The sequence below is a fragment of the Helobdella robusta genome (genome assembly GCF_000326865.2).
Source record: "Helobdella robusta unplaced genomic scaffold HELROscaffold_6, whole genome shotgun sequence".
In the NCBI taxonomy this organism is placed as follows: Eukaryota; Metazoa; Annelida; class Clitellata; order Rhynchobdellida; family Glossiphoniidae; genus Helobdella; species Helobdella robusta.
The window spans coordinates 2176989-2190503 of record NW_008705330.1 but is presented as its reverse complement, the minus strand read 5'-3'; the positions used below and the strand labels follow the sequence as shown (position 1 = coordinate 2190503).

Below are 13515 nucleotides of genomic sequence, written 5' to 3'. Positions count from 1 at the left end.
TGTTTATATATATATATATATATATATATATATATATGTATATATATATATATATATATATATATATATATATATATATATATATATATATATATATATATATATATATATATATATATATATATATATATATATATATATATATATATATATATATATATATATATATATATATATATATATATATATATATATATATATATATATATATATATATATATATATATATATATATATATATATATATATATATTTCACTTTTCAAGATAGTTGAAAGATAAATTTATAATTATGTAAATCAAACATTTTGCAGTTACACAACAAATAAACAAAACCGAAATCCAGAAATAAAAATAGTAGGACTGATCTAACTAGGAGTTAATTTAATTACTAATTATAACAAGATAGATGTTTTATAATCAACAATCAAGAAATATAAAAATTTACACAATAAATATAAAAGTATACATGTTCATGATTTAGCACCTTCGGGGTTATTTTATAAATAGTAATGTTAAACTAAAAATTATTAAACATTACATACAACTCAAAACTTTTAATATACAACTTTTATAAAAATCAACAGTTTTATAAAATTTAATTAAATCAATAGCATAATGAATTTCATGTTAGCTTAATATTAATTGAACTATTATTTTTTTAATATATTAATGTCAATTACAGTTGAAATAGTTAATTAAAGAATTTGATTTTAACAAATTATTATATAATTAACTTAATATATTAATAAATTATATATAAATCATAGCATTTAAATTTAAAACAGAAAAAAAGATTGTTTGGTTTTACTACCAAAAGAAATTTTAAAAACCTCCTCTGTGTGATTAAATTTGGTTTGGGTATGTTATGTTGAAAGCAAATATTCCTTTGTATTGTAAGCTTTGGGGTGTAGAAAGATTCTAGTTTAGGACATATGCACAGGAATTACATCTTAATTTAAAAATTATTAGTTGATTAATATATTTATAACAATATATTATAAATTGATCATGAGTTATATTTTTTAAATTATATTATAAATATTTTCTAGATTCTAATTTAATTTAGGAATGATTCTTACTCTAAATGTCTAATCATCATGATTCGTGGGTGCTGGGAAAATGAATGAAGAAATCTTTATTTCAGAAAAATGAGGATCGCTAACGAACTTATTATAAATTTTCGATTTTTCTGATGCATCAAAAAAATGGCAATATCTATTTAACGATTAAATACGGCACCTTATAAAACCTAAAACTTCACGGAATGTTGAAAACGAAATAAATTTTAACAAACGAGCTGTTATAGGACATATGCACAGGACATATGCATATGTCTAATTATATCTCAGATTTTTCTAAAAATAAATCAAAATGCTCATGAATAATTAATTTATAAGAATTTGCTTCCAGAGGTAACTTGTCCGTTGAAAAAAATTTTCAACGTTAAAACGCTGGTAGGGCGCTTCCAGTTATATAATTCCATGATATGCACTTATTTAGTATTGATCTGTTTTTCATTTTCTGCCATTTTGTTTAATTGTAATTGTCTGTTTTTTCTGACAGGACAAGTAACTTATGTGGTTCGTTTTTCTAAAAATACGCATTTTGTATGTTTTCTAAGACTAAAATCAAGCAAAAAATAACAAATATTTAATATTACCAACACACAAAATTTGATGCAACTGTACACACTGTACAGCTAAATATATTCTTTACATCGCATCACATTTACAACTTTACAGTTTCCTATAGTTTTATAAGCAGATATTATGCGCAAATGCATGCACGTTTGCAGCTACTTAAATGGCACATATTACATATGCACGCAGGCTTGCTGTGTCTTCTCGGTACTCACTTTTAGGTTTATCTCTTTTTTAACGTGTGTATAATTGGCACCGACAATAGATATATAGGTCGGCTTGTGTGACCACGTTCTGTCTCATAAAATTTTATCCATGTGACATAGCTGTCTAGCTTGTTGTACTTTGGGATGAAAAATATGAAAAATATTTGTTTTATTTAGTTTAGTTTCATTTAATTTAATTTTTGCGGAACTAAGGCTGTCGGTCGTGAACGAATATTTATATCTTTTTTTTAAGATTCATGTGTTTTCAATCATTGATTTCAATTTTCAATTAATCAAATTAAATTAATTTAATTTAAATTTAAAAAGAATTGAAAAGCAAAAAAAGGATGAGGTTAGTAATTTTAGAAAATTCTGATCGTGTTGCAGAGTGGGCCGCTCGATTCATTAAAAAAAGAATTCATGATTTTAATCCTGGACCAGACAAATATTTCACTCTTGGATTACCAACAGGTTATATTTTTTAAAGTTTAACCAGTTCCATTTCAGATTTCATTAGGCTGACATGATGACTTGGTAGTTTAAGTCGTGTGATGCTGTTTGCTGTTTGTGCAATGACCGGATTTAAATATGCTAAAAATTCCCGCTTGTTGCATGCTTCATGTGTGATGTGTGGTTTAGCACATTTTCATGGTAAAACGTGAGATAGGTACTCCTATGGTATTATTATTATTTATTTATATCAAATTGAAAATAATTTAATTAGGTAAGTTTTTTAGATCATTACTTGTCAAATAGTTGAAATAGTAAACATTAAATAAAAAAAAGTTAAAATATGAGTAAATTTCTGTTTTGATAACATTCAATGGCTTATGAAGTGGTTAACAGGGTTAGGGTTAGGGCCTCCCTTTTTAAAAAAATTTTCAATCATTTAACAAATATGGAGTGGTTAAAATTTCCAATCATTTGTGAAATGATTGAAAATTTTGTTAAAAATGGAGGCCCTAACCCTAACTAACCCTGTTACCACTCCATAAGCCATTAATATTTGACAAGTAATGATCTAAAATCTTACCTAAGAATTAACTGGTATTAAGTTACTTACCTAAGAATTGACTTGTATTAAATTATTTTCAATTTGATATAAATAAATAATCAAGCACTAGATAAATCAAAATGGGCGGAGTTAATTTATTAAAAGTACATTATGATTGTTTGTAAGTACCTATCTCACGTTTTACCCATTTTCATATTAGGTAGATGAACAAGAAAAAATGCATGAAAAAATTCTCAACTTAATTCCATAATCAGCAAATTATTAGCAATAGCCCAAAAAATATGTATACCAAAAACTATAAGAATGTAAAAGTTTGTTTACCACACTATGCATTTGTAAACAAAAATCGACTGGGAAAAAAACAAGGATAATGTACCAGTTCAACACATGAATTTATATTTTAAAGGAGGGTATATTTGTTCAAATATGCTGAAACATTTGATAACCTATTTTTATTGTGTAAAAAGTAAAAACGTATTTAACAGTGAAAGTGAAGTCATATATAATATACATAAATTTAATGTAGTAAAAGTGAAAAAAGCTTTATGCTTTTAAATGTTATGAAATGATTACTACATTTAATTTGTAGTTTTAAAACTTTTACTTGGACCACATTTAGTTTTTGATAATAAGAATTGAAATAAATTTTATATAATGTGGAGTTTATTTTTTTATAACAAAATTTATCAAATTTTCGACCAGGATGTCTTCATAGCTTCAATAAATTTGTAAATTTTAAAAGGATCCTTTTGCTCTTCATTCACATTCTGATAATAATTCAACAATTAATATGTAATTTCATTCAAAAGTAATAGCATGGTTCATCATCAACGCCAAAGTAAGTGCAAGGTAGACCATTTGGATACCAGCAGCCTTTTCAAACGGCCTCAATTTTCAAATATACATTAATAAATGCTTATCTTTATAAAATATATAAAAAGTTTTGATATGTGTAGAAACAGGAGAAAAGTGAATAACAACAACAAAAAACCATATATTAAGGATAAACCTTTTAAAAGATAGTTGATAAAATAATAAATTAACAAATCATAATTGTTTGCAAAATGCAAAAATTCAAAAAATGCTTCAACGTGTTTTGTCAATTTCTTTGCATTAGTGCATGCTTAAAAGTAACGTGCTAAAAATGCGAGTTGATAAATGACGCCGTTTCACTTTAACGTAAATTCAAGCATCTACCCGTGCCCTGCGACTACCTACATATAATGGACCTTCAACTTTTTTTATTTAGGTTAAACATTTGTCTGTTCAAAAGTTAACCATTTGTTTTATGAGTAAACAACCTCATTATTATTACAATTCACAAATGACATGATATTGTATGAATTTGGACTAGCTTTACCAATTGTTTTCTTTACTAGAACAACCAAATTAAAAAATTAAACAAAAGCATGATTATTATAATTTTTATTTATAATAAAATAACTCGTTATATTAGCAGGAACCAAATTATCGACAAATTATTGACAAAAAACTGACCACAGATTTTCTTAGCTAATTATAAATCAATATATGCCTAAAATTTTTAAAGTCATGTTCATTTGTTATTCTAGAAAAGCGTAGCTTATCTGCATGGTGAATTTGAATGATATTTCAATTTTCTATAGTTTGAACAATTTCCAAAAAATTCCAGTAAAAAAAATTTAAATGACAAACTTTAAATTAGTTAACAACAATTCGATAGAATTCATACTATATATTATTATAAGTTATTATGAGAAAGTATGTATATAGCGCCTTTTCTAAAATCTTACTCAAAAGCGCCAGATAAAGAACGTCAAATTAAAATACCATGCAACACAAAATCATTAAACTCAAAAATCAAAATGCTTAATAACAGAAATAGTTACTGGCTTCACTCTAGGCTGATTGTTGGTGTTGTTGAATGTACAGCTTCTGGTCCTGACGTGTTCAGGCCACGAAGTCTCATTGTAATCAAATATGAAAACCTTTGATGGATAGAATTCAAATTCAAAAATTCTATTTCATTAAAATCCATTAACACAAAATGAAAAAAACAGATTGTGCGGATTTACGGAGATTACATAAGAATAACAAAACTTGTAAAGACCACCGTGAATACAATAATCAATTTAAAAATAAGAACACACATATATACAAAAGTTGATCAATTCACTAGAAGTATGACTGACTGATGTTACCCATTACAGTTATGTCATTAACATATGCATACATACACACACATATATACAAAAGTTGATCAATTCTCTAAAAGTATGACTGACTGGTGTTACCCATTACAGTTATGTCATTGACATATGCATAAGCAGTTTAATTGCACACAATACAACATATAATCATAGTATTTAATTTAGATAGTTCATTAAATGACGACTTTGCAAATATGTAGGTTAAATAAAAATTAAACAAACAGAACAAGAAAACTAAAATTGTTTTGACTGTTTCCACCCAGAGTTAAATTAAATTGAAATGATGTCAAGGTGCTCTCTTAATTCAATGTTCGACACCTAACTGTTAAGTTCTGTGAATAATTTTTCTTGCTTCTTCGCAATATCATTTTGAACTTTGGTTTGCTTTTCAAAAACCTCATTTCACTTTTCAGCATCAATAGTTTGCTTTAACTCCGTCTCACATCCCAAACATTTACTGCTTGGATCTTAATTTTTATTAAAACCATACCAAGCCATCTGACACCTTATAATTCTGCCATAATCAGAACAAACAAATGTTGGAAACATTTTTTCATAGTCATTGTCTGATATGAAACACATCTTACTCTGGAATTTTTCAAACACCGAAGCCGTGTCAGGAACACTTGAAAATTGAATTAAACTTTTATTTTTACCTTTAAAAAGCAATTTTTGTATAAAACTATTTGCTTCATTAAAGTGTTCTTTACAATGTTCAAAAACTCCGGATGAGCAAAATTCTCCCGATTTTAAAAAATGAAGTGTAATAAATCTCCGATCAACCGTTAAAAAATTGAAAAGTTAAATAGGAAGTTAACTAACGCCGAACATGCTGTGATTTTTATCAATAATTGCATTGCAATAATTGCATTTCTGACAATCTTTTTTTTTTTTATTAGTCTTTATTATTGCAGCTCTGACATACGCAGAACCACTTACAATGTTACAGATATATATTATCTATATATCTTTTATTATGTTCTTCATATCTTCATCCATTGATATGAAGCTGCCATCTTCGCCACAAGGCTGTTTATCCTTTTCACACGACGTACACATGTATTTATGTGCACGCGCAAGCACCGCATCATATACGCTGAGTATATGATAGCCATTGAGATGTTTGACTCAGCGAGCATTTGAACCACTGAGCCATCTCGCCGGCCAACATGCGACAACTTACGTTGTCTACCCATTTACCAACCTCGAAAGGATGGACGGCTGGGTTGGCCGGGGGTCGGCTACCCGGACGAACCTGCAGAAACTGCAGAGTTCGAACCCGGTCGTGGGAGTGGTAGACGGACACTCCCACGACCAATAAATAATTGCAGAAAGCAATATATATATATAAATATATATATATATATATAATTGCAATTTTTGTTAAAATCTACCGAATTTTTAGCTTTTGAAAGTTTACGATTAAGCTTTTCATGGTCATATATTAGGTGATTTTTTCAAGGGTTGAATTTTGACGTGCAATTATTCTTAGTATCAGGTTTGCCGTTTTTGCATTCTGATAATATATTCTAAGATTTACTTTATTGTCTGAATTTCTAGGCTTCACTCTTTTGAAAACAATTTTATTTAGAATAGGCTTGTCTGTTTTAAATGCAGATGACATATAATTTCTGTCAATTAATCAATCTTCGTTTTGCGTCCAGAGACCCGGTTTCCCGAGGTAGGACGTTGTTTCCTTTGCCATCAACTTTTTGCGCCAAATTAGACGATCAGTTGTATCCATTTCATTTAAATTTAGAGCTTTCATGTCCTGCTCGAGTGTTTGCGACCAGGACTTTTTTGGACGACCTTTGGGACGTACGCCAGGTACTTCAACATTTGCAAGAGAAGTTATGGCACTGTTTCCACTTCGTTTGACATGACCAAACCACCGCAGACGGTGTTACCGGCATTCGTCCTTTATATCATCTAAACCAGCACGACGCAGGATTTCGGTAGATTTGATGTGGTCCTTCAGACTAATTCGTTGCATCCATCGGAGCATTTTCATGTCGGTTCGTTGAAGTTGTTGTTCCAGTTTGGTTGTCATTGGCCATGTTTCTGCACCATATAACAACACCGGACGTATCACAGATTTATAAAGCCTTGATCGTAGTGGTAGTGGGATGTCACGCCGCATCAATATAGAGGCAAGGAGATGCCATTTATTCCAGGCTGCACGTATGCGTGTTCGAACGGCAGCTTCAGCTGTTCCAGTACAATCCAGAACATCCCCTAGATATTGAAACGATGTGACTTTCTCTATTTTAATGGCTTCAAAAACAGTGCTATTTCGAATTTGTTGTTGTGGATTGATGCAAGCAGGATAAACAAAATTGGACACTTTTGTAAAATTTGTAATTGTAATTTAGTAAAAACATGTAATTTCTGTAGTAGAAAATTATATTCTCGCCTTGTTTGTTGTTGTTATTATTATTGAAATGTAGTTGACGGTTGATGGTATCTTGGATGGTATCGGTTTTGTAGTTGTTGTTGACAAGAACTTTGCTAATTCTAATTAGTTCGGCCTCGCGGTCGCTTATTGAAGTGGAGTGTTTAAATGCTCTATTTACAAATGCCTTTAATGTGCTGCGTTTGTATTTTTTGGTGTACTCACTTTTTTCGTTTAGACATATCCCTTTGTTTGTTTCTTCTCATAGACCGTTGTTTTGAAGCAGTTTTTATCTCGATTGATTAGCGTATCTAAAAATGATAAGGTCTTGTCGTTTTCATATTCTATAATAAATTTTATTTTAGATTTATTAAGAGTAGAGAGAAGATTTGTAATCTGGTCAAGGTTGTCGTACGTGACAAAGATATCGTCGACGTAACATGCAGTTTGGGATTTTAGTTTGGATTTTTGCGGAAGGTTTTTTTTCTAAGTTGCCAACGTAGAAATTGGCGAGGAGTATTCCGAGTAGAAAGCCCATGGCGATTCCATCTATTTATTTGTAAACAGATGGAAGTTATACACCTCAAGTCTACGAAGGCTGATTTTTTTTCATCCAGAAGTTTGTGGGCGAAATATCTTGAGGGTGAAAGTGACAAGTGGTGAAACGTCTCTGATGAGGCGAACCTCCTTTTTTTAGGGCGAAACGTTTTGAAGACGAATGTGTCAGGAGGCGAGACGTCCTGTTATTTACTAAGAACTACTTAATTTGTATCGTTTTTGCTTTCTTCACTGCAGTTTTTCTTTTACCCTATTACCAAATCATTTAATCTTTCAAGCCGTGTAATTTGCATTTTGCGATTGTGTTTGCTTGCTAACTCAATTCAGTTTCAAGAGCCCTTTCAGAACATTTAAAAAATTTTCAAGTTATGTAACAACATTAAATAACCAATATCAATTTGTTAATTCAATAGCTTATTAATTTTCAAATTTTATAAATTTACATTATATTTGTTAATTTGGGTTTATGTAGTCAAACTTTTTCTTCCATTGCATTTTTAATACTGGAATATAACGTGTAAAAAAAAATTTAATCTGATTTTATTTCTTTATTTTTTAGGTAGCACTCCTTTAGGTACTTATAAAAAATTAGTCGAATACTATCAAAGAAATGAATTGACGTTTAAATATGTAAAAACTTTCAACATGGATGAGTACGTCGGTTAGTTATCTTCAAGATAATTTGATTATCGTTATTCATTAATCTAAGACTTGTTATACTTTTATAGCGTACTTCAAGTTTGCCAATTTTGATATTTTTCTTATAGTAATACTTTTTTTAAAAAGTTGAGACTTTGTTGTTGTATCGCTAAATGATTAAAAACTGAGTTGTTTTCACTGAACTAGTCCGGTGGTCGATTGCAGTACAGTGGTTTGGCTCTGCCAGACTACCAAAAAGGTGTTGTGTTAAGGTTTGAAATTATGATGGTTGCATCTGTTTTGTGAGCTGGTTGCAGTAGATTCTGCATTTTTGTCATGCAGCCATAATTGATTCTACATCTTGATGTTAATGGATTTTACCCCATCTTCTTAACCATTAGGTTATTGTTTGTGGAACCTAATTCTGGACTACCTAAGTGGCCATGTACTACATAAAAATCTTGAATGACTTCCAAGTTCCACCCATCAACTCTCTGTTCAGGTTCACCAGCCCATACATCAGTTGATAGATCAAATATTTATTAATGCTAAATAGCTGCCTCAAAAACATCAGCATCAACTGCAACAAAACATTTACAAACAACATACATAAAAGCAAAGCCTTGTGGAGCATGTTCAATTAGATCAGATGTTCTGTGAAATCTTTAAACAATTCAACGTGTCAAAGCTGACATGCTCAACATTAACTTTGCTTCTGTGTCGACTAACCTGCCCTACAAACACCTCTACTAAAATCAACCACCATTAATCATCATCAGCAGCAACAATCGTTTACAACATTCAGTTTTCTGTTCATGCTAACAAAGGCTTGTCCATCTGGCACACCGTCCAATCATCACAATCATTATTTTTGCATATCCATTTATACCATCAGAATGGAAATCCAGCATTATTCATTCCGCTCCTAAAGCAAAGTATCCCTTGTTTCCACTAAAATATCATCAAATGTCAATCACTCCCATCCTTTTAGCTATTCTAGAAAAATTCATAATTAGGTCATTTATCTATCAATGTTTCAATCATTTTTCAACCAAACCACTACTATCAGATCAATATCCATTTGCATCTTTTTCACTTTTACATTTCTTTTTTAAAATAATGATCTTCTTCACCTAATCACTATTGCCTTTTATAAAGCTTTTGATACTCTGAATTTTTTTTGTCAATAACTTCAATCAATCAATCAATTAATCTTCGTTTTGCGTCCAGAGACCCGGTTTCCCGAGGTAGGACGTTGTTTTCTTTGCCATCAACTTTTTGCGCCAAATTAGACGATCAGTTGGATCCATTTCATTTAAATTTAGAGCTTTCATGTCTTGCTCGATTGTTTGCGACCAGGACTTCTTTGGACGGCCTTTGGGACGTGTGCCAGGTACTTCAACATCTGCAAGAGAAGTTATGGCACTGTTTCCACTTCGTTTGACATGACCAAACCACCGCAGACGGTATTGCCGGCATTCGTCCTTTATATCATCTAAACCAGCACGACGCAGGATTTCGGTAGATTTGATGTGGTTCTTCAGACTAATTCGTTGCATCTATCGGAGCATTTTCATGTCGGTTCGTTGAAGTTGTTGTTCCAGTTTGGTTGTCATTGGCCATGTTTCTGCACCATATAACAACACCGGACGTATCACAGATTTATAAAGTCTTGATCGTAGTGGTAGTGGGGTGTCACGCCGCATCAATATAGAGGCAAGGAGATGCCATTTATTCCAGACTGCACGTATGCGTGCTCGAACGGCAGCTTCAGCTGTTCCAGTACAATCCAGAACATCCCCTAGATATTGAAACGATGTGACTTTCTCTACCTTAATGGCTTCAAAAACAGTGCTATTTCGAATTTGTTGTTGTGGATTGATGCAAGCAGGACAAACAAAATTGGACACATTAGATAAAGTACCAATTATTTTTGAACTACGTTTGTGATACCACTTGTTACACTGCTGACACTTGATTGAATTCTTACCTACACCAGCTTTACAAACTGAACAGGGCCACCGTCCAGTAGCAGTAGATTGGATGGGTTCACCAGTGTTCATTGCTTTGGTTTTGCTGATGTTGACTTTGAATCCATGATCGGCGAGTCTGGTGTTCCAGACCTTCAAAGCATCTGTCCTGCATTCTGCTCAGACGTGGCTGTTAAAACGATATCATCAGCATATACTTGATTCCAAATGTCACCAGTGCGTATCGGTTTTGTGATTTCTTCCATCACAGTTATATATAACAGTGGACTGAGAATCGAGCCTTGGTGAACTCCAACGCCGATGTCAAATGCATTTGTGTTTCCAACCGTTGTGCTGACAAGTGTCTTAGTATTCGTATACATTTCCATCACAAGTCGAACAAGATATTCTGGAATATCTTGTTCGACGTAGACTCCACCTGATTGCTTCACGAGGAACTCGATCAAATGCTTTTTCAAGGTCTACAAAAATGTGTGATAGTTGTTGATGCTTTGCGAGGTACATCTCTTGCAGTTGCCGAAGGATGTGAATTGCATCAATTGTTAATTTCCCCGCTAGAAAACCAAATTGATAATTTCCGATTGTGATGCACGACGTTAATCTTCTCTCAATGATTTTCTCGACATTTTTCAGGGAGTGTTTTAACAGACGTATATCCCGATATGATGAACAGTTCATTGGATCACTTTTGCCTTTGTATAGCGGGACTGTCATGCTATAATTCCATTCAATCAGCATTGAGCAATTTCTCCAGATTTCACGGCAAAGTTGTAGTAACGTTTGGATACCGGATGCTTTGATAATGTCATTTGTGAGTCCAAAGGGTCCTGCTGCCTTTTCATCCTTCATAGCTTTCAGAGCTTCTGTAAGCTTCTCTACAGTGATGTCTGGTATCGGACCTTTGATGGGTGGAGCGTCAAAGTTGACATTGATGGGATTTGTTTCATTTAACAGACGGCTAAAATATTCTTTCCACTGTAGCTTGATCTCATCTTGTTCAAGAACCATCTCATTTTTGTCCTTTTTGATAAATGAGACACCAACTATGTCTTTTTTCGTACGCTTTGCTTGTTTTGCTATACGATACAGAGATTTCATTTGTTCACCTTTACTTTTAGTGAGCTACTCTCTGCACTGATCTGTCCGAGCCAGTGCAACTTGACTTCTTGCATAGTTCTTCTCACGGAAAATTTTATGGTCATCAACAGACTTTGATTTTTGCCATTGCTTGTATGCAACTTTCTTTTCAGTTATTGCATTTTGTACACTGTCATTCCACCACCAAGCGTCACGTTCATGCTGACGTTTTGTACCAGTTTTCCCACAAACTGTAGTTGCAGCGTTCATCAAAACGGTTGTGTATGTACTCTAATCTGTACTGGCTTGCGATTGGTGGTCTAACTGTGTGGCGACAATCTGTTGAAATTTTTCTCGATGAATATTGCATTTCAGCTTCCACGTTTTGATTCTCCGAGGCATTTGTTTAGACTTATGTTTTGACAGTTCGACAACCAGGTCTGCCACAAGGAATCTATGTTGGTCGACACATGATTCGCCAGGTATAACTTTGACGTTTTTGAATAGCCTTCGGTGTTGTTGCTTGACAGCGAAGAAATCAATTTGTATGTTATGAGATGTTTTAATCTCTTTTTAAAATATGTGTTCAGTAAACAAAACCCGTGACTTTCTGCAAACTCAAAGATGCGGTTGCCATATTCATTCCGTTCTCCATAGCCAAAACCTCCATGCACGATGTCAAAACCATCTGTTTTCTCTCCAACGTGGACATTGAGATCGCCTCCAATCAAGATTTTTTCAGATTTTGGTATTGTTGAGATGGTGTCAGAGAACGCAGTCCAGAAGTCATTTTTCATTTCTTCTGAATAGCCTGTCTATGGTGCGTATGCAGAAAAAATAGTCATTGTTTGCTTTTCTAGGCGAATTTTGATCCACATGAGACGTGAGTTAATCTTTTTAATATCCAGTACTTCTTGGGCTAGCGGTTCTCTGACAAAAATTCCAACACCATTTTTGGCCGTCTTTTGACCATTCCAGAATAGTTTATATGTATTTTTTTTATTTTTTGTTTATTTATTTTTTTTTTAATTTTTTTTTATATTATATATATATATATATATATAATTTTTTTTTTATTTTTTTTTTTTTTATCGTTCACATCTATCACATCAACTATTTCAATTAATTTAGTGTTGTTCAAGAATCCGACTTTGCGCCTTTTGTTTTTATTGTTAAAACCGTTATTCTTTAAATAACCATAGTTCCAATTTTTGTAGTTATTCTACATTCTATGTTACATGTTATTCTACACACCACTCGACACACGTATACATCATATATGCATGAACGCGCAAGCACCGCATAATACGCGTATGATGGTCTTTTTGAATTGCGGACAGACAGTATTCGAACCATCGCGTAATAGCAGCGCGAGACATGGCACTCCTGCCATAATTCGATGTGAACTAACTCAATGACCGAAATTAATAAATGTGCTAACGACACTTTTCGCTCCATCATCTAACACAAACACCATCCAATCAGAACTCAATTCTTTAATTATATTGTCTAAACAATGCAATCTGTCTCATAATCCTAATAATCATTTGAACTCATCGTTCTTATAAGAATATAATTTTACAAAGCTTTTCAAACATCCTTTTATCACATCCACGAATCACTTTAACATATTAGGCACTGCATTTACTTTTACACTCAACGTTGTTCCAAATAAATGCCACAGCATCACAAAAAATTTCAGACTGTTTATTCCCTCTAAACACTAATTCACATGTTTTAAAGTACAGGTTATTCAACATAACAGAATCACTCATCATCTCACACAACAAGTACACAGGTCCTTCC

At 32.2% G+C, this 13515-nt stretch overlaps 1 protein-coding gene across 1 annotated transcript in view; it reads left to right on the top strand.

The window, feature by feature from the left end:
- Positions 1 to 2195: 2195 nt before the first annotated feature.
- Positions 2196 to 13515, top strand: part of HELRODRAFT_186549 (hypothetical protein) — a gene marked incomplete at both ends in the record, with an annotated part of 28176 nt that continues 16856 nt past the window's right edge. The window contains 2 exons of the mRNA XM_009029169.1: positions 2196 to 2319; positions 8562 to 8663. Coding sequence (XP_009027417.1) covers positions 2196 to 2319; positions 8562 to 8663 — 226 coding nt within the window. The remainder of the gene's footprint in view (positions 2320 to 8561; positions 8664 to 13515) is intronic.